This window comes from Stylophora pistillata, chromosome 8, assembly GCF_964205215.1.
Source record: "Stylophora pistillata chromosome 8, jaStyPist1.2, whole genome shotgun sequence".
NCBI classification, from domain to species: Eukaryota; Metazoa; Cnidaria; class Anthozoa; order Scleractinia; family Pocilloporidae; genus Stylophora; species Stylophora pistillata.
In genome coordinates, this window is record NC_142526.1 from 18,022,646 (window position 1) to 18,047,369 (window position 24,724).

General features: G+C 38.2%; 2 protein-coding genes, 1 long non-coding RNA gene, 1 other non-coding gene and 1 pseudogene across 9 annotated transcripts; 2 read left to right on the forward strand and 3 right to left on the reverse strand.

Annotated features, from left to right (window-relative positions):
* Window positions 1-262: 262 nt before the first annotated feature.
* LOC111329369 (uncharacterized) lies at window positions 263-10,376 on the reverse strand. 3 transcript variants are annotated; one of them, XM_088729948.1, is made up of 14 exons: window positions 9,966-10,376; window positions 9,530-9,612; window positions 8,841-9,006; window positions 8,434-8,525; window positions 6,697-6,828; window positions 6,464-6,614; window positions 6,223-6,349; window positions 5,688-5,760; window positions 5,483-5,590; window positions 4,658-4,741; window positions 3,567-3,675; window positions 3,011-3,274; window positions 1,044-2,366; window positions 263-803 (listed from the first exon to the last, which is right to left on the reverse strand). In XM_088729948.1, exons 1-14 carry the CDS (start codon window positions 10,021-10,023, stop codon window positions 646-648), a joined length of 2,928 nt encoding a protein of 975 aa, XP_088586074.1. In that variant the 5' UTR covers window positions 10,024-10,376; the 3' UTR covers window positions 263-645. The 3 variants fall into 3 exon arrangements, with proteins under 3 accessions (XP_088586074.1, XP_088586073.1, XP_022789795.2); XM_088729947.1 differs by having other exon boundaries at window positions 263-800; window positions 6,223-6,614; XM_022934060.2 differs by having other exon boundaries at window positions 6,223-6,614.
* On the forward strand, window positions 4,441-4,513 carry Trnat-ugu (transfer RNA threonine (anticodon UGU)). The gene has a single exon. It is a non-coding gene; the product is annotated as a tRNA-Thr (tRNA).
* Window positions 10,377-10,520: 144 nt separating the features above from the next.
* On the reverse strand, window positions 10,521-22,364 carry LOC111329370 (protein mono-ADP-ribosyltransferase PARP12). 3 transcript variants are annotated; one of them, XM_088729954.1, is made up of 6 exons: window positions 22,007-22,364; window positions 17,662-18,372; window positions 16,905-17,111; window positions 15,862-16,021; window positions 14,284-14,520; window positions 10,521-13,539 (listed from the first exon to the last, which is right to left on the reverse strand). In XM_088729954.1, the coding sequence occupies exons 1-6, from the start codon at window positions 22,023-22,025 to the stop codon at window positions 13,125-13,127; spliced, it is 1,749 nt and encodes a 582-aa protein (XP_088586080.1). In that variant the 5' UTR covers window positions 22,026-22,364; the 3' UTR covers window positions 10,521-13,124. The 3 variants fall into 3 exon arrangements, with proteins under 3 accessions (XP_088586080.1, XP_088586079.1, XP_088586077.1); XM_088729953.1 differs by lacking the exon at window positions 22,007-22,364 and adding an exon at window positions 20,036-20,756 and having other exon boundaries at window positions 17,689-18,372; XM_088729951.1 differs by lacking the exon at window positions 22,007-22,364 and adding an exon at window positions 20,036-20,756.
* LOC148725303 (uncharacterized) lies at window positions 20,866-22,276 on the forward strand. The gene is made up of 2 exons (XR_015990506.1): window positions 20,866-20,998; window positions 21,995-22,276. It is a non-coding gene; the product is annotated as an uncharacterized LOC148725303 (long non-coding RNA).
* LOC148725304 (uncharacterized) lies at window positions 22,105-24,217 on the reverse strand (annotated as a pseudogene). The gene is made up of 3 exons (XR_015990505.1): window positions 23,324-24,217; window positions 22,409-23,079; window positions 22,105-22,238 (listed from the first exon to the last, which is right to left on the reverse strand). The product of XR_015990505.1 is annotated as an uncharacterized LOC148725304 (transcript).
* Window positions 24,218-24,724: the final 507 nt, after the last annotated feature.

Consider the following 24,724-nt stretch of genomic DNA (forward strand, 5'->3'; position numbering starts at 1 on the left):
CGTTTCAAGATTTGTACTGAAATGCACGCGGAAGAAATTCGGGCAACTTGTGGTGAACGCTCCAGGATGCACTTCTGAGGGCGACAGTGTGTAAGACATTAGGTATTCATCGCCATATTTTGGTAACAGGGAACTACTTAATTGCAAGCTGTTTGCTTGTAGAGTGGGGCTGTGATGCCAAAATGGTGTTAAGGTAAATGGAATGGTATGTACAGCTCCCAGATAAAAAAAATTAATTCCATTAAGTTGACAATAAGATGAGTTTCGTAACAGTATCGATATTTTAATAAATAAATAAGATCACTACAAAACTCCACCGAAATTGTCACAAAATCAAACTTTGAATGTGCTGCCCTAAATTTCCTATATCTTAAGATGTTAATTCATAGAAGGCCCAAAAAGATTAACTTGTCCCCTCCAGTACTAGTTAAATTCAAATCTCTTGAAAATACTTCGTAATAGCAAATTCTAACTGCCAGAGTACTGAAAATAGTCCAGTGTACATAAATACCTTCGAAAAATGTACTGAGTAACTACAATTTCGAACCAAATGCCTAACTTGATAAAATACAGTGCGTCGATGTTTCTAATGAGAAAATTTAAGCTTGAATGTAACTATGCATACTGATATATAAAGCTAGCGTCTTAAAATTCTGGCGACTCGGAAAGCATAGGTCCATCGGCGTTTGACAAAGTTATCGTCTCCTCTGGCAAACTTGTAGCGCTGCTGTTTGAAACCTTTAGTTCCTTCCGTATATTTGTGATGTCATCGTCAATTTCTTCTATTTCGTCTTGAAGGTCTTCTGATGATAAAAAAAGAAAACGAAAAAAAAGGAAAACAAAACAATTATGAAAGTAAATTTAAGTTCAACAATTCTAAACGTATTACAAAGGAATCAGGCTGAACTGTTCCTGATCATTTGGGTATACATCAAAATAGGATAATCAGATGAGCTTGATAAAGCAGGATTGCCATAATTTTAGCCAATTAATAGTGATATATCTTAAAATCAATCTGATGAGACAAAGGTGTAAGCCCCTACCTGACAACATGTTGCTGGCTGGTCCATGTCTCTCGTCATCTTTCTTTTCCCTTTTTGACGTCTGATTCACCAAGCTAGAATCTTTACACTGAGCCTTTCTCTTCAGTTCCCGTTCTTTCTTGGGTTCAACATCCTTCTTGGCAGTTACGGAATGTGCCACGCTTTTACCTGATATTTTCCCTACTCCACAACCTTTGTGGTTGCTTTCAGGCAGTGAAAATGCAGGACTAACAAAGTGGGGCTTTAAAAGCTTGGGCATCTTCGGAATTTTGCTACTTTTTCCCCCATTGGACGCCATGGGAGGTTTAAAAGCAGTCTTCATCAACTTAGGAAGGCATTTCTTTCGAAGTGAACCATCTTCATCAACAGCTACTCTAACATCTGTGTTTGATTTCTTATATAAGAACTCAGGTTTTTTAGGGAGTTTTGGATTCTGGCTAGACTCCAAATTGTGATCTGGAACCTCTGAACTAGAACGCGGTTCTTCTTTGTTAATGCTTATCGACTGGTTACTTTCTCGCTCATAGGTACTTTGTTTACTTGTTGTACTTAGCTGATCCCTCCCACAAGTCAGATCTTTTCTTTTACGCGACTTTTCGTCACTAACTTGTAATTTTGACCAGGGGCTCTCAGCCATCTGGCTTGAAGTTTCCTTATTAGTTGGGTTTCCTTTCCCTGAGAAATCTCTGGAACTGATGTTAGATTTTCGCTTCTTCTTACTTTTGTCTCCTGGAACTAAAGGCAGAAGAGTTTCTCCAGGCGTTGAAACACTTGACCCCCTCGCTACATCTTCCCTCCCACAGGGAGAAATATCAACTGAAATCATTTTATCCATCTCGTCACTTTGATCTGGCTGTTTATCTTGTTCAGACAAATTATTTTCCTCGTCTCTCGATCTTGATAACACTGATTTTGCAGAAACGCCAGGGTTTGTATTATCCTTCACCTGTCCTTGCTCAGATTCTTTGGAGCATTTGTTGACAATATCTTCTTTGATATTCTTATATTTATTTTGTTTCTTTCCTCCTTGTATTTCGTCTGCGATTTCCCTCTTTTTATTGACTTTCGTGGCTTTGTTTTTTTTAGTCGCAGTTGGAATTCCTGCAGTTTCTCTACATGGTTTTATGATAGCTTTACTTGCGCTGTTCTCTCGCTCATCGAGCGTTTCATCCAAATTGCTGTCGGTGTTCGAGACACAAAAGACTGTTGGTTGAAGTTTCTCGATAGCCATGGTATCTTCCATGAGGCTGTTTCTTGATTCTTCGTTAAGTCCACATATCTCAGAACTTTCACTTGTGGCGACATTAATCACGGATAAATCTCCTGCGGATAAAGTTCACTTGGTCAGACAGTGATACGGAATTATCAATTAACCATTTATCCTCCTCGTTCTGTAGTAAGACCATGAAAGAAAGATATGTAGAAAAAAAGTTTTGGGGATGAAAGCGATTATAACCTTACCATCCCTGGTGAACACAAAATTATGTCCTCGAGACCATAAACCAGGAGAATACTTTCAGTGGATACCTCTTTATGAGACAAACATTAAGTTCTTCATTTAAACAACAGAATTAAAACATTTTTCTCTTTAAAGACGCAGTCAAAGCCTTATCCTGCCAAACAACTCGTTCGTAAGAAATCACCTCAGTGCCTAACATGGGTGTAATGCAAATATCGATAAGGTATCCGTAATCTTTACATAGTACTCAAGTTCAAAACATACCACTTCGCTAAAATTCAGCAAACATACCGTTAAGAGACACTGATTTAAGTACACAAAGAAATAAAGTGGAACCTTATGGTTATCGAGAATTTCCTCACAGGCTGCAAATATTAAACTGTTACTACTGTAAAATGCCCTCAGTTTTCTTTCGATTTTATTAACTAAAGAGTGAAGAAGTATGTTGACCATTAAAACGTGGCAAAAATACTCTGACTAAAACCAACAGAAAGTGAGTTCAACTGACCTTCAAAGGGGCTGATTTTCCTTGAGCCTTTCGAGACAAGAAATGCTTGAGTTCTTTGCTCCTTTTTCTTCCTGTGTTTTTTCTTTGGGCTACAAGAATCTCTTACTTTAGTGGGGGTCTTGCTTTCCGCTTGCTTTTTTGCAGCCTTCTTTGTTGAAGTTTTAGATTTTGGCGGGCTTTCTTGATCGTTTTCTCCGGGACTGCTAAAAGACCCGTAGCTATGCCCACTGCTGCACTGATTTTCCTGACTGGATGAGCCTGTAACTATAAAAACATAGCGGACTATCATCAGAATTTCCATTCAGCTAGTTAAAATAATGACGCAACCGAAACTTTTCATTACTTGAGTACTAGCTTAGATTGTTGGATGTCAGGATTCTTGCAGGCTTGTCCAGTTCCACATCAGCGACTCTGTCAGAAGCTCTGATTCCTTCATCGCAATACTCTATTTTGATTATCCCAGTGATAATTCCCCCGGTAACTTTTGTGTTCTGTGGACGCTGATACAGCAATGGAGTAAGTCCCTTTTAGACAATGAAGCTTTAAATTATCTCACCTGAATCATCCAAATCGCCATTATCTGGACTCACTGAACGCGCCTTCTCTTTCTTGTCTCCAATAGTGCCTTTGTAGCGCACCATAAAACCATATTTGGACAATCGACTCTGCAGTTGGAAAGTTTTAAAAGTTTCTTATTGTCAACCGCTTTCCCACAGTAATGAAACAGTTACAAGTTGTTGTAATCAAACAACAACAAACATATGAAACATATGTGTGAACTGCGGTTATGAGACGTATATGAGAGCACGATCCTTCGCAGTAAAGCACTATTTGAGCAATAGTGAAAATCAGACCTGAAAAAAATTTCAGGCCTGTACGGGATTCGAACCACTGACCTCTGCGATACTAGTGCAGCGCTCTACCAATTGAGCTAACAAGCCAACTGGGAGCAGGCCATCAAATTAATTCGACATAAACCCGTAGATGATAAATCAAACAACACCAAACATATGAAACATATGTGTGAACTGCGGTTATGAGACGTATATGAGAGCACGATCCTTCGCAGTAAAGCACTATTTGAGCAATAGTGAAAATCAGATTTATAAACCCGTAGATCTATCATCTACGGGTTTATGTCGAATTAATTTGATGGCCTGCTCCCAGTTGGCTTGTTAGCTCAATTGGTAGAGCGCTGCACTAGTATCGCAGAGGTCAGTGGTTCGAATCCCGTACAGGCCTGAAATTTTTTTTTTTTTTTTTTTCAGGTCTGATTTTCACTATTGCTCAAATAGTGCTTTACTGCGAAGGATCGTGCTCTCATATACGTCTCATAACCGCAGTTCACACATATGTTTCATATGTTTGTTGTTGTTTGATTTATCATCTACGGGTTTATGTCGAATTAATTTGATGGCCTGCTCCCAGTTGGCTTGTTAGCTCAATTGGTAGAGCGCTGCACTTGTATCGCAGAGGTCAGTGGTTCGAATCCCGTACAGGCCTGAAATTTTTTTCAGGTCTGATTTTCACTATTGCTCAAATAGTGCTTTACTGCGAAGGATCGTGCTCTCATATAAGTTGTTGTAATCAGTCTGAAAGATTAGACGGCTTGAAGAAGAATTAGAATCCAAGTAATAAAGAAGGTACCTGTAGAGGCATTTTTGCAGCTCTCCGTGCTTCCAGAGTGGCTGCTGTAAGTTGTCTTCTGTAGTTCTTTCCTCTAACGCTCACCTGAAGAAAAAAGGAGGTCAAGAAGTTCTATACCACCATAAGACAATTGCGAAAAATCAACACAAACATGAAAGAAATGCATCTTAACATCGCAGGAAAGAAACATTAAGACCCAAACTTAGATAGGGTGTGACATGAAAGATATGACAAGATCTCGCTCAAGACTTCTCGTTCCTATTAACTTTAGTTAATCAATTATAAATAATATAACATAAACACCAGTCAAGTACCAGGCGAGCTTTCGGGCAAAAACGTGATATCTCCACGCCTAAAAATAACACCATTACTGTTCTTACATAAGAAATCGTGCCTTTCACAGCAAAAGTGAAACAGTTTTGTTTTTCATTGGTGGTTGTATAATAAACTGAGAATATTACATGGCCGCGCAAAGACACGAAATTTCTCTTATTTATGAACACTCGAAGAGAAATTTCGTATCTCCGCACGGCCTGTAATATCCTCTATATCTGTTCATCCACCTAATGCCAATGAGGTTAAAAACTCCTCTTTAGGAATACACCCAGCAAGGCCGAGTTGGAATCTGGTGTGCTAGATTTTGCAAAGAAAGGAAACCGAAATGCCCACTCGAAAACCCTTGGAGCAAGGGGGGCCTACTATGTAAACAACCCACTTGCGTGTAACACCGGTACCAAGTCCGACAATTAATAAAACCCGGGCCACTCCAAACGCCACTGGCATCCTCTACAGATGAATATCATAGTGAGGAGTTACCGAACAAACCTTTCCCAAATCCTCAGGGTCATCATCACAAGAAAAGTTACGAATACAAGCAGCGTTCACCCATGACCTCGACACTTGTTTGTCAAAGAACACCACATGGAACGACACCTGAAATTTATAGATCGTCAGATGCTTTTTATTTCTGTTGAAAACAGTCGTCTTGTTAAGGGGAAAACAGTATGCTCTTAATTTTCATTTTGATTACCGGAGTGAAATTATCTTCTTCGGTTTCACAATAGTAACCGTAATCTGGATCGTTCTCCATCATTGCTGGCCACCTTTTGATGAACAAAGAAATGAAGATAGTTAGTGCGGGTCACTGGTGTAAAAAAGAAAAGGAAGGAAAACGGAAAGAAAGAAAAAAATATCGAAGGTCATCGAACCAACCCTGAAGTTTATCAGAACACGTACCTGATCCCAGTTAAATTAATTCTGAAATGAGCTGTATCTATTTCTTTATTTTCAAAAAGTGTTGCGTTGTTAGCCCAGGACACTGTTTCAGCTGGAAATAAACCTTGATTTACGGAAGTTGTCATGTGCTAATATTTCCCTAAAAAGGCTTTGTCAGTCGATTCTTTTAAGGACGTTGAATCAGACGTTTTGAGAATTGTATCCGCTTTTGAATAGAATTTAATAATAACAGATTATATGTCACAGCAACTGGCCGGATTAAAAATGAATGGAACTAAAATAAATTGAGTAAGTACTATTGCTTCAAGGATTTCAAAAACTAATCTTACCATGGGTAGCCAGTCATCTTAGCCCAAACAATAGCCCCATTTGGATAAGGTGTATAAATCACGTGCAAATTTCCCTCTTGACTATCAAACGTTTCTTGTGAAATACTACATGAATTGTAGCAATCATCTGCAAAGACATCATTCTGAATGAGTACGTTTATGTGACAGGTGAGTAGCTTTGGAAACAACATCATGGGAATGGCTATAGTTGAAGATATATAGTCATGAATTATCGTCTTACTTTCGTTCAAAGAACACACCCATCTTTCTGGTAACTCCTGAGGATCTATGTCAGTTTGAAGAAATCTCCATTTACCACAACTAGGAATGCTACACTGTGCCCAGGTACCCTGTTTTTCAGTCTCTTGAGATGTAACTTGCTTCTCACAATTCTATGAAAAAAGTAACTAGAGGCATAAAAGCAATTGACACTGCTAGGTGTACAAAAAAAAAACTTACAAAATATTGACTTACCATTCCTGATGCATCTGGAACATCATTACCATCCTGTGCTTTTCTAACCTTTTTAGGTTTTGCCAATTTTCTCTTTCGTCTGACGACATTTGCAATGCTTTGGCTGTCTGAATTTGATGCTTGGGAATTATGCTAAAATTGAGGCAACACAGTAAAAAAGCGTTAAAAATGACCAACAAAGTATCTCTTTCCTCCAAATTTCATACCCTAAACCCCCTTTGTTTTAAGTTGAATCTTAGCAAATAATTGGAGGTTACTAATGAGGAGATTGTCATAAAAATATAGACAGTGATTTTAATAAAAGTTTGTAACCAATGAGTTTAGTTCAGATAGTTTTGAGTTTTGAGTCTCTTGTTCCCAGGGAGATTTGAGCCCTATGGTAAATTTTTGAAGCTCTTGACTCTTGTAGTTGCATTCTCATGAAATTTTGGGGTCTAAGCAAACTTAGGTCAGCTTTTCATGTTCTTCTAAGCCTGAAAAAGAGGTCGACAGAAAAGAAAACACAGGGGGAAAGATTGCAAATTGGCAACAGATCCATAAGCAAAGTGAGATTTATCTTGCTTTCTTCTGTAAATTTTTTTGAAAATTGGCTCAATTATCCTAACCATATACAGTTCTTATCAAATAGCCTATTTCTGTTTAAATCTGTCAGAGTTAATGGAATATATTTAGAAAAATGACAAATCAGAGAAATTGGCAAAACTGTCTCATGAAGCTTGATTGTTTATAACCATTTCAAAAGGTCAGGCAAAATCATTTCCATAATGTATCAGAGAATGAGGACATTTCACCAAGGGAAAGTAGAGATATTAAAGTGCACCTAAACCCAAAAATTTTTTTTCGCTTAACAAAATAAGCGTATTTTTTGGAGTATTTCTGTGCAAACATTTTTTTATTTGCTCAAATCTTCAATTGTCTGTGCCCAGTCAAAATACAGAAAATTGGCCACCATCTTGCCCCACGGCTGAGTTTAAAGAGGAATGGCTCTAGCGGGTAATGTGACGTCAAATCGAGAACACGAAAGTCTGCATTTCACACATTTTCGCTTGTTTAGGAAGGTTGTAGTCGATTATGTCCGAAAATATGCCGACTAAGTGTGTTATAGGAGGATGTAGCAACGTGCGAAATTTGCAAGAGGGTATCACGCTTCATACATTCCCCATACAATACACCTGGTCGGCATATTTCGGACAATATCGACCACAACCTTCCCAAACAAGTGAAAATGTGTGAAAAGCAGACTTTCGTGTTCTCGATTTGACGTCACATTATCCGCTAGAGCCATTCCTCTTTAAACTCGGTCGTGGGGCAAGATGGCAGCCGATTTTCCGTATTTTGACTAGGCACAGAAAATTTAAGATTTAAGCAAATTAAAAAATCTTTGCACAGAAATACTCCAAAAAATAAGCTTATTTCGTTAAGCGAAAAAAAAATTTTGGGTTTAGGTGCACTTTAAGGTATAGAGGCCAAATATTGAAATATATCTGCCTGTTTTTAGAGATGAACTTGCCATGGTAATGTTATGAGTCTAAAAATTTACGAAAAAAACAGAACCCTTAGCCCTACTGGTAAATCTCTTGGGGGAAAACTTTGAGATATATTAACTAGATTTCTTTCATAACATGCCCTCTGAAGGGCAGTTTATTTGCAAATACTCTAGGGAGTCATCTTAACATTTCTTTAAAATTTAGCCTAGAATTTGAGATCCAATGGCTTAAGTGAGGATGAGAAATGTACCTGTTGACTTGTGCTCTCTTGAGAAAGATTGTCATCACAAGTAGTTGGAACACACTGAACATTCTCTTCACTGTTATCTTGATCCATAGAAACTATACACAAACAAAATAAATGTTATATGTTTGCTGTAACTGGATGAGTATACTTTAATTGGAGAATTTCATGCAAGTGCATTTTCAGCCACTTATGTTACTCTGGTAAATTGCAAATAGCACCTACTTGGTCTAGCTCTAAAGAAAATAGGGAAAAGCAATAGCTTCTTTTCCAACTTCCAATTTATATTTCAAAAAGGACAAGAATAGATGTTCAATTTAGCATGACCTGTGGAGTCACAACTGAATTCCAGATGACAATTTCTAGCTACAGCAGCCAGGAACAAAAGGATGATATGGAAAAAAAAAGTTAACCTTCTCTCTTGACAAGTTGTTCTGTATCACCTTCTTGCATTTTTAATGAGTCTGACAGTTCAGGATAAAGGTCTGGAACAGGATCACAGTATTCAATCTCCCAAGCTGGTTCTGATACAGTGATAACTGAGGATTTGGGGCAGGTAACCTCTAAGGAATTGCTTTCCTGTGCAAAGTGTGTCAAAACAGTACAAGCCAACACATAAGCCTTCTCCCTTCTTTTTCTCTTTGGCAAAGTTTATTACAATAAATTCATTTAACTCCACCTTTCTTTATGGTATTACAAAGATGATATTTTGGTAGAATTAGGTAATGTTGATGAAAATATAAACATAAAGGTTAGAATACGCTAATTGTCTGGAAACATCATAACTGATCCCAATCAGGGCAGAAGACTAAATGTTTATGCGTAAAATTTCTAAAAGACAACTAAAATTGGAAATTAAGAATTTATTACAAGAAATTAAATGATTTTGAGTAAAAAAGACTTGCACTTAGACTTTTTAAGTCATAGAAAAATGTACACTTTCTTATTTATTACAAACTGCAATTGAAATTATTCGATACCCTACAAATGTTTCTTTGTGTTAACTTTCAGAACTATCTATCTATAGGGGAGAGAGATGCATGCCTTTTTGAACTGACAAGTTACCATTGAGGAGCTGCCAAAACTCCTTGTGTAAACTAACCTTACTCAATTTTCTATTCTTCAGGCAAGTATTGGATTTAGAGGTCTCCACTCTTGGTTCAGGAATATTCTTTGTTTGGTTTCCTGTTAGAAAATATTTATAGGTCAAAAAACTTGTGCACGCTCTAAGCTTGTCATTTTGCATATTTCGAGTTTCAGTGAAAAGTGATTAACTTTTTATCAGACTTAACATTTAGTGTATTTAGAGCAATAGCATTTACGATCTTTAAGGTTTGTTCACTAATTCATAAGTGTTGTAAAATGTTACTTACAGATATTATAGGGAACGACAAACAAAACTGAACAACAGCAATGCTAAGCTGCAAAAATTCATGTAAATCTTGCAGTTTTCCGTTGTGGGAGTGTACATTACCCGAACTCAAACCAGGGCTACCTACCAAAGGGGTTATAAAAACAGTTTATTGCAAGCCTCTTACCTTTAGGACGCTTTTTAGATGTGGCCGTCTCGCAAAGTGATTGAGAAATAGTCGCCATTTCTCAGTCTTTGTCATGGTCTTTCCCGCCGAATCTGTTTGGCAGCCGCGCCAGTCTAAGGTCACGTGCTTCAAGGGGATTGAGGCATTTTAAGGCCTTCCACATCTTCCACATCCATGCTCAAAGGTTGGTCATGAATGATCATTTCGTCACAGTCCAGAAATAGCACGCGCAGTTAAATAAAGTATTTCATCCGCGCGCTGGTAGTTCAATTGTTTTAGCTCAACAGTCTAACATCAGAATGCATATTCTCAATGCTGTTCCCATACATTTCCTAAGATGCTGACAAGAGAATTTGTTTAACAATCGAGAGCTTCTGTAGTTGGCAATCAGTTCCTTACTCTCGTGAACTTTGATACTTGATTCAGGATTGATATTGTAAGGAGAAATTAGATGCTAGTCACTCTTAGGGGCAAAGGGCTAAGTAAACAGTTCATCCTTTACAACAAACAAGCAGAAAGATATTCTAAATAATTCAGCTCAAGATAACACAAGGCTTTCCTTTAACGTTGACTTTATTCACTTCAATTTTACAAGCGATCAGTTGAGGCCTAAGCAAATGCGGAAGACATGTTTTAGGAGTGTTGGATGCTCAATCTCCTTGCAACTTCTGATAAGACTCCCGGATTGGAATTGTCGTTTGTGTGAAACAATTCTCATGGATTAAAATATGCTTATATTGCTTGCTTTTCAATCGATTTAAATTGGAAGAGGGGGCGGGGGGGAGAGGAGACAAAATCATGCACCCAGGATTTTCATTAAATGTCGTATCGCGTGTCTAAAATTATCCTTGGATTGTTTCAGGCTCTGGGTCAGTAGAGACGAGAGCAAGAGTGAGCGAGCGAGCGACAAACGGTAGTTGTCAGTTTCATGCTTGTTCCAAGCGTTTAACAAAAACGAAGCGAAATAGTTAACGGCGCGATACGGTACTAGCGGACGAGCAAAAACGAAGGAGGTTTGGGTCGGGTTGGTTAATGAACTACGCGACTCAAACCTCCGCGGGTGTTGCTTTTCCACTTCTTCGCTACTATCGCGCCGTTTGGTATCACGTTACGTTTCACTTGTGAACGCCTGGAACAGGCTATGGTTGCCAGAGAAACGCAGTTTTCCTTGCCCGACCCCCCCGTTCATTCGAGCGCCCGCTCTTTAAGTCACTGAGCGAGAGCAGAGAAGTCAACAGACGAAGTTCCAAGCAATACACAGTCGGGGTAACAATCTGCGCACAGCAACCTTTCCCTACAACATATCCTCTCGAGTACCTTGGCCTTAACACTTAAGATTTAGCAAGTTTTGTTACTTCTACGCTGTAAGAAATGCAATTCCCTAATTCAGTAGTGGTCTGGCGAGAGCATAGCCCGTGAACGCTTACGTGTTTCCGGTTGTCGCCATTCTCCACCAGGAGGAGGATGAACAAGCGACAAATGGAAACAGGTCTGCGTTCATAGGCCAGAGAAAGATCTTGAACTACGCAAAGTGCTAAAAATGAAAATTTACAGAGCAGACTTCTACACTAAGATACAGTTCAAGCAGTGAAAATAGTAATCACACGGAAAAATTACAATGCCGACGAAATGTCTCTCTAGCTACAGCTACAAAAGTAAATCCGTTTCACTGATAACCAAGGTAACAAACAACACGATACAGTTTCTCTCCACCAAAGAATTTAAAAGATTTTAGATGAAAATACCGTCACCACAATTTTTGTAAGGGGAGTTCCCCTAGTCCCGACGCCCCCAGGAATGTCCCAAGGGGTAATAGGGGCGAAGAGAAGGCTGACATTTCAAACTAACATTCCTATTTTCCTATCTAAACTCCTATAAAGAAAATTGAACAATGAAAAAAGGAAAGAAAAAGAAAAAGTCACTGGCGTCATATTTAACCTTTAATGAATTTGTCAATACGGCTAGAAGTGAAACGGAGTATACTTGGTCTAAGTCCCAGTCATTATTTGTTATTTCTATTACCTACTCCCTCTGCCGTTTTAAAAACTACTGTTTATTTATTTTGACAAGGCAAAGATGGCATCCCACAAAATGTTTGATTTTGTTTAATGATTTTCATTTTGTTTTAATCTTATTTCTCATTTGTTTTTTTTCTCTCTCTTCTTCTCCCTCTCTTGGTTTCTTTTTCCTTCAGTTGTTTCTTTTAAGCCCTTACTATAAACCAGGAAAGGGCAGTTGCTAATCCCAAAGTGCTTCGGTGATACCTGTTTATAAAGCGTACTTTACGCCTTGTATACTGCAAGGCATGCAAGTTTTGCGGATTTTGAGGACTAGCTTCGTTACAAACGTCACTTTCAAGCTTTGTACTTTGCTACCAGCGAATTCAAAATAGTAAGTACACCGTACTTGCAAATGAAATTGATATACTTGTCCTAGTTTTGTCCCTACTGCTGAAAAAAAAAATTAAAAATGTGTTTTGTTCGTTTATTTGTTTCCTTCCTTCATGTTTTTCTTTTGTTTTCTTTTGTTGTTGTTGTTTTCTTTATTGTACATTTTTCGTTTATATCTTTATTTCTTTCCACCTTTGAAAGCGTTTTTAAGAAATTGTGCGGACTACCCGTAAACGTATTAAAAATGAAATCCATTTTTTTTTTCACCTTTGATGGAATTTTCTAAAAAAACTACAGGGACTACTTACACACGTATCAAAAACTAAAAACTACCAAATTCTTATTTCTTCTTATTTAGAGGAATGCATCCTCTTCAATGATACAGAGTCAATCTGTTTTGGATGTTTACAATTATCATTAAGATAAATGCAAAATCTGTCAGAACTTTCTACGAAAATAATGAGTTTTAGCCGATCTATCTTAGGTCGGGAAGGGAAACCATAACTATGTTGGTATACACCTTTGACACTTACGTTACTTTGCAGTATCGTCGTTGTGTTACGTTGCGTTACTCCACAGTTCGTCATGTTACGTCAGGTTACGTTACCATCCATTAGGTGGCTACAATAAGTGTCGTTTCGTTAGGTTTCGTTTCGTTGTTGTTCGTTACATTCTGGTAAATACAAAGTTACTGAAAGTGACGTTTCGTTACGTTATGTTTCGTTACGTTACAGTTCGCTAGGTGACAGTAAGTCTAAGAGTGAACGGATCACGTGTAAGTGATCAAAAACTCAGGGTAAGACTGCCCATTTTCAAACACAACAAACAATGCAGGGTTCGTTGTGTCATTACAACAGGAGTCATACAACACATGGGGGTTGGATGAATCTTTAGGAGGAGGCCTTGTAAAAGATTTGTCTCCATTTGTGAAGGAACCCACCAGAACCTTAGCCAAGAACATTTGCTTATTACCGCGAGAGACACCGTGCTTGGAATAACAGTGAGAATAATTAGCATTAGAAGCAAAATAACTTCCCTTGCCATAAAATGTAGCATTTTTTCCGCACATTCGCCAGTCGAATCCCTGTTGGCAGATTGCTTCGACAGTGCTGGGGTTTGTTCCATGGAAAAGTTGGCGTTCTTCGGGTTCTTTACCACTTTTCTTGGCCATGCGGTCCTTTTTCCTACAAATCAAGGACGAAAAAAAAAAAGATGTAAAATCCCGTTCAGTAATCTTGTTTGAGATAGTTGTTGCCATCTTTTTTGAGCTTTTATCTTTCTAATTTTCGGCTGAATGTTAATTCATATAAAACCTGAATTCAACGCGCATTTACATTGGTCATCATTAACTGCATTTTGATTTTTCATCTTACTAAACAAATAGATTCCATGCTGCTGTGTGTCAATAATAGATCACAGGAGACGTAAAAACGTAATAAGAATATCAATAACAGTATTTTTTTTTTGTTCTAATCACATTATGACGTCATATGTGATATATCACTGAACAGATGCACGCCAACATGCAATCTCCTTGTTAAATGATCATTATATCATAAGAAACGAGATCGCCACAAGACTTAAAACGAGCAAAACAGTTTCCTTCACTTAGTAGAATAAAAACACAAACCATCTAATGCAAGTAATGGAAAATAGGCAATCCACTGAACCCTTTACACCCTGATATCAATATGCATATTCTCCTTACTAGTCTCTGCACATTTCCTAAGCAGCTGACAAGGAGAATTTGTTGCACAATCAAGAGCTTCTTTGGTTGGTGATCATCTCCTTTATTCTTGTTACCTTAATGTTTGATTCAGGAGTGATATTGTAAGGAGAAATTAGATGCTAGTCACTCTTAGAGGCAAAAGGGTTACAGAAAGAAGCCGCCATCACGACCATTCCATGTCCTCCAACTCCTAACTTACTGTTTATATTGAATCCACAGATCTGGGTTCTGCACTCGCTGAATGGAGACAATTTTGTGGCTCTTATCCATTGAATCTTGGAATCTCTTCTCAGTATTCTTGTATTCGACAGAGATGCTTGACAAACTCTCACACGAGTACTCCTCGCCAAAAGGAATAGAAGACCAGTGGGATGGCACTCCGTTTGTCTCTGTGGACGATGCGCCTGTTGGTCGGGCCATACCAGCTGCTTTGCGCCTGATAAAGAAAATAACAATAATCAAATTTAACCTGCAACAGGCTAATTGGATGGAGAAAAACATTATTTTTAAAACGTTGTTGGAAAAAAGGACAAAAGTGTACGCGGCGATGGCTAAAGGTAATTTGGGTATCCAGTAGTCAGTTAATATCAATAACTAAGAAATAAATAGAGTCATCAAATCCGCTATGCCTCGTGCTGATACTGTAACGACATTACGTTAAATGGGAAGGGGGTGATGTGATTGATTAACGAATTATAGGGTTATCGCTTGCGAAGATATGAAAGTCATATATATGAACCGAGGTTAAAGAAATTAGTGAAAAGAAGGCCTGAAAAAAATTCATGCCTGTAAGGGTTTCGAACCCGTTATGTTGCACTGTAAAGTTATGCGGTGCTCAGTACTCTGTAGAAGCATGAATGAATGAATTCCTTATTAATATTGCGCCCTTTCTATACAATATTCAAAGGCACAGTACCCCCCATCAATTTGATAGACACTACACAAAGAGAGACCACAACACCCTACTCTTTTCGAACAGTGTGTGGGTTCTTTAACGTCCCACAATTTTCTTTTTCACATACAAGGGCTTGTGAGACGGGACCTCCATTTATTGTCCCTATCCGAGAAGACTAGAAAGTCTAACCATTTGCAGATATTATTACAAAGGCGGGACTTTCTTCTCAGTTATTTAAAGACCCTGAGTGCTGGTCCGGCCGGATTTGAATTCACGACCTCCCACACAACAGTCCGGCGCTCTACTAATTGAGCTACCCGGGAAGCATCAACAAACAGTCAGAAATTTAAAACCGGATTAACGATGTACTTAAGTCAAAACTCATGGTCGTCAATTAGTTCACTTTTGCAACGCGCACAAATCCCTACTTAGTCGACCACGGGACTGCGAGACTGCAGGAGCAACTATTTAATTTGGCGACTTGGGGACTGCGGGAGCAGATTTAGCCGTCATTCACGTGTTAACTGCCTGGTGTAAAAATCCTTAACTCAAAGAAAGTAATAAAACGGCAAATCAATCTAGTCATTTCGCCTGAAAACAGAGCGGATTTCAAATGAAAAGAATTGCCTCGCGAACTAATTCTAAATGAACCCCAACTCAAAGATTAATAGTCACGTTTGTTTACTGCCAAATCTTTAGAGTTACTTCTTAAAAGTGCTCTTTATCCTGTCCCTGTGCTTCCAAACAGCACAACATCGTAGAATAAGCACCTTGAGCGGTAATCTCTTCGTCATATTTAAAGTCTCACTTTTAATAGTCCCCCACCCCCACCCCCACCCCCACCCCCCATATACACCCCGTGCTTTCATACGTCACAATCACCTTTGAGCGATAATGTCTGTCATATTCTGTTTGGACACAAACTCTGCAGGCCTCCTTCTCACGGGCCTTTCTGTTTTAAACTTGTCATTTTTCTGGCACCATCTTTTAAAGTCCAAAGTATATTGGTGATGAGATGCACCAAAAGGGTGAGTGTCCTTGCCTATATAAAAAACCAAACAAACAAACAAAGTTTAACCCTATAATTCCTAAATCTGACTTTTAATTCTCCCCTATAGCTGCTGCTTATTTCCTTGTAAATTAGTGATGAGAATTGGTGTTAGATCAAGGTATCCATATCTACCTGGTTAAGTTCAAGCATTTTCTTTACCTATTTGCAGGATAATGTATGGATATCATGACAAGAGGTTAAATGTTAATCACTTCTGGTAGTTACAGGGTTTTAATGTATAATGCAATAAGAGAGATACAATGTTAAATATTTAATTTCATGTCAAAGCAAGCTAACAAGTTGGAAGACTTCAAGGCTAATCCTGCCTGAGGTTATTCCAGTCTCAGTAACATGTGGACACAAAGAGTATTGCTTTCCCCCTTCATGGGAGATCCCAGACCATCCTTGAGTTATTCCTCAGCAAGTTTCATTTTTCTGAAACAGTTTGTGGTTACCGATTATTTACACTGTATTCCCAGGTAGAAAGGAGTAGTGTGTCTTGCCTAAGAATAGACAGCGACCCCAGCTAAGACTTATTCAACCAAGACACTTCAATCTTACCCTGCGAGCAGAGGTCCCTTTGATCTTCCTTGAAATGCTCGCAGGGTATTCCAATCTGGACCCCAGCCCACAAACCAAAAGACCACTACATCTCCCTTGACTCCACCCTACCTGCCAAAGCTCCTCGAACTCCTTCCTTATCACATGCTCACCAAACTTACCAGAAAGTTCTTTCTTGACAATGTAGGGGAACAGAAGGGTAAACAACAACTCAAATATAAATAAGTGTGTTTTACTGAGTTGAAAAGGAAGACTAATGCTATGATATATTTTCTTCCCCTTTACAGCATCCAGTTATTCACTTCTACCTTACCTGCCTGATAGTCTCTTTCAAGACACTCACTGCTAGTCGTGTTGACAACATGTCCATCGCCAGGAGTATCATATGACTGCCACTTGTTATTCTCATCCTTCCAGAACCACTCCCATCTCGTGCAGAACAGATGGCCTGCTGCAGCAACCACTGATGATACGGTGGATAGTCTTCGAACCTTTACCACAGACTCAGTAGTCCTTAGCACTAACAGAGAACAAGCATAAATATTGTTAGCTTCAACTTCTGTCAAGACAGGGGTATACCCATTATTCTTCAGGTCTACTTGTGCATGGTAAAGGTTTGAAATTAGTGTTTCACCACAAGAGAAGGTCGTGCCTATCCCCATCTTTTCCAAAAGCTGTAGCCTTCTTTAAAGATTTCAAACAAATGAATAATAATAATAATAATGATAATGATAATAATAATAATAATGATGATGATGATGATGATGATAAAATGATAAGATCAATTTAATGGCCAATTCATGCACCAAGTGAGGGAATTAATTTAATAATATGAGACTGGATCTCTCAGCATTTCATGTGGTTGGTCCTCACATTTTCCCAATTCTTCCTAGAAAAAGTGAAGCAGGCAGAGATAGGAAACCTATCTTTGGTTCACCTTTTCTGTTCATCATCTTTTTTTTTCATCCTGACATATAAGAGAAGGTAGCTTTGGTGCTGTCCCAAGAACATTTTTGTTTTGGTTATACTTGTTTATTACTGGATATTTGAATATCTTAAAATAAACTTACTTTTCACCATGAATGTCAACGTCTTACCTGTGGCACCTGGAAATGAAACTGGAACAGCACTCATATCTTGGAAGTTCACAAAATATAGAGATCCGTTTATCGTCACATGAGTAGAGTGTTCATTCTTAACATCACAATAACAATCCTCAAGGTTTGTGTTCTCTTCATCTGAAAAACTTTCCCACTGGTTATCACCCTGTGCAGCAAATTGCCATAAGTAGGGTAAATTTGTGTGGTGATGGATACAGTTGTCGCCATAGTTACACTTGCCCCGCATGTGGAATCCACAAATCTCAGTATCTTTGCTTTTGTCATCTTGACTGGGGTTAACAGCACTTGAGGGCTTCTCGAATTTGGAACTTGTACCCTCTGTTTGTTTCTTCACTCTTGCTTGTAAATATTCAAGGACTTTGAGGTCACCAACAGCTGCCATGTCATGATGTTTCAAGACTCTTCTATTATGGGAAGAGGAGAAGCTGTGGTCCCGTTTACATCTCTCACCAAATTTGCAGTTAGCACTGATGAAATGCTCACATACATGAAGGTTAGGACAAGCATCACCTTTTGTGCAACTTGCTTTGTTGTAGAATTTACAGATATCTGGCATGGAGCGACTGCCAATCCCTTGCTGCACCGAAGTATGTGGTAGGGTTTTGTCAGCACTATTTATTGTCCTTACCGGTTGGTATCTTGATGATGGGACACTGTCCTCTAAAAATTATAAACAATAAATCAACCATTTATAATCAACAATTATCATTCATCAACACTGAAGTGAATAATTGTTTAGAATATACCACATGTAACGATGTCACTTGGATGGTCGTATAATAAATCAGATTAAACTATAAACGAAACTACTCTTTATTTATCTGCCATGACAACCAGAAGGTGTGGCCCACACAAATATCCATGATCCTTTGCAATGTTCTAGAACTTCCGCTAGGACAACTTTCGGTAGGATTACTATCAAATCATTACACCACACAAGCTCAAATAACCAGCCACCAATATATCACTTTCTCTTTATCAAATGCTTGGAAAGTTTCAAATTTTGCATGCTGCTTGATTAGCATACATGCAAGCAAGTGCTGCCTGTGTTATGGCAAGAGTTTTATAACTGTAGAAAACTCTGTTTTAGACAGTTGTCAATTTATCAACTGCTGTGTGATATTTGTCATTTCATTGATTGCTAAGTTTGATTGTTGTTAAACCACGCTGCAAAACATTATGTTTCATTTTTTCTTTGTAAACTTATTGTGTGCTCCCCAGTTTCTTTTTTTATCAAGGCATATCATTTTGACATTTTGTTTCATAATGTGATGCCCTTTAAGTTTGGAGACAAATCAAGGCCATGACCAAATTTCAGAATGATCATTCATAACAAAAACAGTGATTGCTTAGGGAAGTGTTTACAAGAAGGAACTGTGTCTCAACAGAAGAAAAAACACAAATGGACAAGACTTGCACTTGTAAGCGCTTCAAAAATGCAACCAAACTTTGGTAAATTACATTTTTTTTAAAGTTTCTCTTGAAGCATTGTAAGTTTAGCAGCAAATTTATGCTCTTAGAACTTTTTGTACATTTAGTTAGCTTTGCTTAATTCAAGTCATGCATAGATATAAATTGTTGAATACTGAAAGATAAATAGTCCCCAAGTCTGTTTTACTTCCTTCTCTCATGTGCCACATCCTATCTTATGCTAATCTAGTATTCTCACTCAAATATCATTGGGGCCACACCCTGAATAATCTCACACAAAGGGAACTGAATACTTTCACTTTCCCTCCCCACCCCATCCTTATATCCTTGCCCCACCCCTCCCCCCCTAGATAAAGGAGAAAAGGAAATTAATTCTTTCATCTGCAAAAGGAAGGAAACGAGATAAGAAACAGAAGTCTGGAGAGAAGCAGGATTTTTGTCCATCTGTGACTTGTACCTCGCTAAATATTTTAAGATCAATACATCAATACAATATTTGTTCAAAAAACCCCTGACATGACTATCCATATCTCCCAATTGTAGAAGTATGTCCGAAAGTTATTTCCAATGCATGTTTCAGATGGTACAATTCATATGAAAGTTGGGGCGTGAGATGATCTCATATAATACTCATAAGTTTAAATTGTTAACAAATGTACTGATTCCTTTTCCTTCTAAGGTGGTTTGCAACCAATCTCTAGAGACACAGGTAACAATGGTGAAAGGAACAAATGCTGGTGGACGAACAAAAAAAGCTAATGAGATATGCATTGTTTACGTCCACCAACATGGCGGCAATGACGTAACGTGCAAACCACCTATATTTGAAATTTTGTTGGAGAAGCTAATAGGCAGTTGTTTTAATTAAAATTATTAACCATGCGGATCTTACCGTCAGAACTTGCGCTAAAAGTACGCTTTCTTTCCCTGCCCCTTAGTCGTTGAAGCACTATGGGGTTACCGATGTGCCCCATATCATACTCCTCTAGAACTCTTTTATTATGGGAATCAGAGAAGTCGTGGTTTCTCTTGCATGTTCCATCGAATTTACAATAGCCATCGACGAAGTACCGACACACGTGAAGACAGGGACAATCTTCTTCTTTCTTGCAATCGTCCCTGTTGTAGAATTTACAGATGTCTGGTAAGGAGCGACCAGCAGCTACTCGTTGGATCTCACTCTTGTCAACAATCATCTTCAGTATTTCTTGAAGAAGATTGAGGTCGAGGAAGCCAAGGCGGAAGCGTTGCAGAACGCACAACGTATGTTCGTCTCGATATTCGTGAGACCTTTTGCACTTGTCACCAAATTTGCAGGTTTCTTTGACAAAGAAAGGGCATAAATGAAGACCTAAACACCCCCTATCAGTACATCCACCTTTATCCCCCGCTTGAGGACAGAACTCGAGGGGAACGTCCAACCTCAACAACAGTACTTTCGATTTCGTTCGCCTCGTCTGGAATAGTTGTGGGAACTTATTGACAAAATCTTGCGCCCCAACATCTGACACAACTTTATGGTTACCTCGGGAAAGTTGTGAAACTGCATGTGCGAGATCTATTTCCCCACGATTTTTTAATAAAATTTGAATTAACTCTTCCAAGCTGTCCATAACCCTCGACGATACGGAGGATATGTTGTGTTTCGATGAATTTACTCACTTAGTATACTTAGTAAAGGGGGGTTAGCACTCATCTCCATATTTCAGAATGACGTGACGTCATACACCCCGTTCCGATGCGACTTCGTTCGAACTTCGGAAAAAGTAAAGTAAAAAATGGCGGACGGTTGTGGGAAATCAGAGATCGCTTTACAACTAGTAGCTATAACTAGTATTGCTTCGGAGAAGTGAGGGTAAGCGATTTATTTTCTACATTTTTCCTTTCTATGGAATTCGGTGACTCACGTTTTTAAGTGAGAGAAATACAGTCGTTTAAACGTCGTCTTGAAATATGGAACGCGGGCCCATACTTCAAAATGACATTCTAAGAAATCGCAATTTCAAGGGCTGCGAAAAATATCATGAGGCACTCTAACGTCCTCATAAAGAGTGAAGGTGAATTTCGGGATTGGAAAAATATAACAAGGAACTATAGTCGATATTGGTATTTAACAACAACTTAAGGTACCAGACTGATTCAAATAATTTTTAAAATGAAATGAACACAGCTATCCAAAATTTAGTTTTGAATTGCCATGTTGCATTGGTTTCAAAGTCAATGAAAAGTTTATGTTTTTGGAGAGAAATTAATTGTTAAGTATTTTTCCAAGTAACAATCAACTAAGAATATAATTCATATTAAAACGCCATAGAAGATCTTGTTTCAGGTACAGTGTCAACAATGTACACGAAAGGCATGGAATCACACTAACAGAATTAGTATTAGAATTCATCAGAAGTCTCATCATATGAAACTAAACCTAAAAAATTGCCTTTACCTTCATTTTCTGACAATTTTATGCGTGCTTCGACAACACCTAAATTCTGACATGTTATAACAAAGAAGCCAAGTGTACTAATTTTTACTCATTCCATAAAAAAGGTAACTTGTTAAAATGTCACACATGTTTCCCCATCGGTTTACTTTTTTAAAAATCAGTTCTTAATCTTTTTTGTAATTAAAAGCCCATTGGGGCTGAATAAAGTATTTCTGAGTGTATGCATGTAACAACCAAGAACGGCAATTGTGTAGTTTGCAATAAACACCTCAGATTCTAAAAGAAAATAAGGTTTTTTTACATAATTTTTAATAACCCTTTTTGCATCACCAAAAGTAATAAATAATAAGACAGTGTTGATTAGTTTGTCAGTTTTCTTTTGTTATAATTATTTTACTTTTTTTTCTATAGTTTTAACTGTACCTTGGCTTCTGGCAACCATGTTTTCTCAAACCAGTTGAGGATTTGACATCCACAACTCACTAGACTTTGAAGGACTTGAGATTTGTGTGATGGACGTCTTCTGTTGGAGACCTCGCCACATTGCGAAGCAAGGAAAGAACCTCCCTTTGATGGTTTAAGCCATTATCTGCTTTACGGAGCCATCTTTCTCAACATTACTCACGATGGAAATTGCAGATCTAAGTTGTTGTATCTAGAGATAAAATAAAAAATTGAGCTTTGTTTTTCTTATTACAGCTTTGATGGCAGACTGACACCACAGCTTCTTTGAAGTACAGAGGGAAGGGGGCCAAAATCATTCTTGCATTGTGCATGTGCATAATTCTATGTTTTAAAAATTTATTACATAAACACTGTACAAACCTTCAAATGTAGACTCAATGTCTGTCATAAAGTACTGGGGTTTCCACCTGGGAATCCAGGCACGGAATATTTTCAGTGCTTCCTCTATTGCAGCTGTTGTTTCTTTTTGGGTTATAAAAGCCCCAACCACTGTATAGTTAACATTGGTTTTAACAACAAGGAAGAACAATGGAACCTCATATCTCATGGTCTTGTATGTAGCATCCAGAAGCATGATTTCATTTCCATATCTGCTCATCAAATACCTCTGCCAAGCTGTTTGATGCAAAAATAGGAGGTTTTGAGTGATGTGAGCTTCAACACTGCTATCTGTGTCAGAGGTGTTGCCAGGCAAAGCTTCCATAGGGGATAAGGAGTAAGGTCTAAAGAAAAAGAGATCCTCAAGATTCTCTTGTTTCCACCCTTTAATTTTCTCCTCAAGATTTTCCTGGTCAGCCTTGGATAGCATCTGTTTTACAGTTGCCTTATACATGTGGTTCCTGATATCCACATCCTTGGGATGATAGCATCTGTTTTGTGACTTGTGGGGGATTCTGACCAGCAAAAAGATCATTCCTGACATAGTGTCGCAAGTGCCTTTTCATTTCTTCAACTGTTTTGACCCCTTCACCAACAAGGGCGTGGATTTTTTGAACCAGGCTATTGTCAATAGGTTGTAACATGCCACCAATCTATAGAAATAATATGTTATCATTATTATCATTATCGTTATCATCGTCATCATCATCGTCGTCATTATCATTATTATTACTTACTATTATTATTAAAAATAAAATGGTAATTTTTTTTCAAATTAGTCAATGAAGTGAAAATTGGGCTAATTTACAACATTTTTCTCACTGTCTGCAGTTTGACTACTTATGAAAAAAAAAATCTTCATGTTGACATCCCTCATCTTTTTTGATTGGGTTATACCTCTCCGATGACATGATCTTTGTGGTCCTCCATGGGTTGGTTAATGTAAATTCTTCTTTCAAACTGTGGCCACATTTCCATTTTTAATATCACCCCTGAGTCTATCAGACATGTCCCTCCTTATTCGCTCCGTGTTATCCAAAATCTGCATGACAAAGATGTAGATCTATTTGTTGTTCAAACATTACTGAATCACAATAAAGTAATATTTTAAAAGGAATTAAAAAGGAGGTGAAATTTTCCAGACATTCCTCTACCGTTTGGAAATTATCGGAACCTCAGTTTCATGTATGGCGCCGATTCCATACTTCAAAATGACCGACACATTTTTTTTTGTTTTGAGCTGATGATCATAGGTTTTTTTAAAACAAAAAAAAAATGTGAGATACAATGAAATATATGAAGTTCATATATTTTGTACTGCGGTATTAGATACATATGATGCACGATCCTCGCAGTAGATAGCGCTATTTAAGCAATAGCGAAAATCAGACCTGAAAAAAATCAGGCCTCTATGGGATTCGAACCACTGACCTCTGCGATACTAGTGCAGCGCTCTACCAATTGAGCTTACAAGCCAACTGGGAGCAGGCCGTTAAGTTAATTCGTAATAAACCCGTGAAAGTGATAAATCAGATACAATGAAATATATGAAGTTCATATATTTTGAACTGCGGTGTTAGATTTGCCTGATTTCCAGAAATAGCACGCGCAGTTAATTAAAGTATTTCATCCGCACGCTGGTAGTTCAATTGTTTTAGCTCAACAGTCTAACATCAGAATGTATATTCTCAATGCTGTTCTCATACATTTCCTAAGATGCTGACAAGAGAATTTGTTTAACAATCGAGAGCTTCTGTAGTTGGCAATCAGTTCCTTTACTCTCATGAACTTTGATACTTGATTCAGGATTGATATTGTAAGGAGAAATTAGATGCTAGTCACTCTTAGGGGCAAAGGGTTAACTAAACAGTTCATCCTTTACAACAAACAAGCAGAAACATATTGTAAATAATTCAGCTCAGGATAACACAAGGCTTTCCTTTAACGTTGACTTTATTCACTTCAATTTTACAAGCGATCAGTTGAGGCCTACGCAAATGCGGAAGACATGTTTTAGGTGTTGGATGCTCAATCTCCTTGCAACTTCTGATAAGACTCCCGGATTGGAATTGTCGTTTGTGTGAAACAATTCTCATGGATTAAAATATGCTTATATTGCTTGCTTTTCAATCGATTTAAATTGGAGGAGGAGGGGGGGGGGGGAGAGGAGACAAAATCATGCACCCCGGGTTTTCATTAAATGTCGTATCGCGTGTCTAAAATTATCCTTGGATTGTTTCAGGCTCTGGGTCAGTAGAGACGAGAGCAAGAGTGAGCGAGCGAGCGACAAACGGTAGT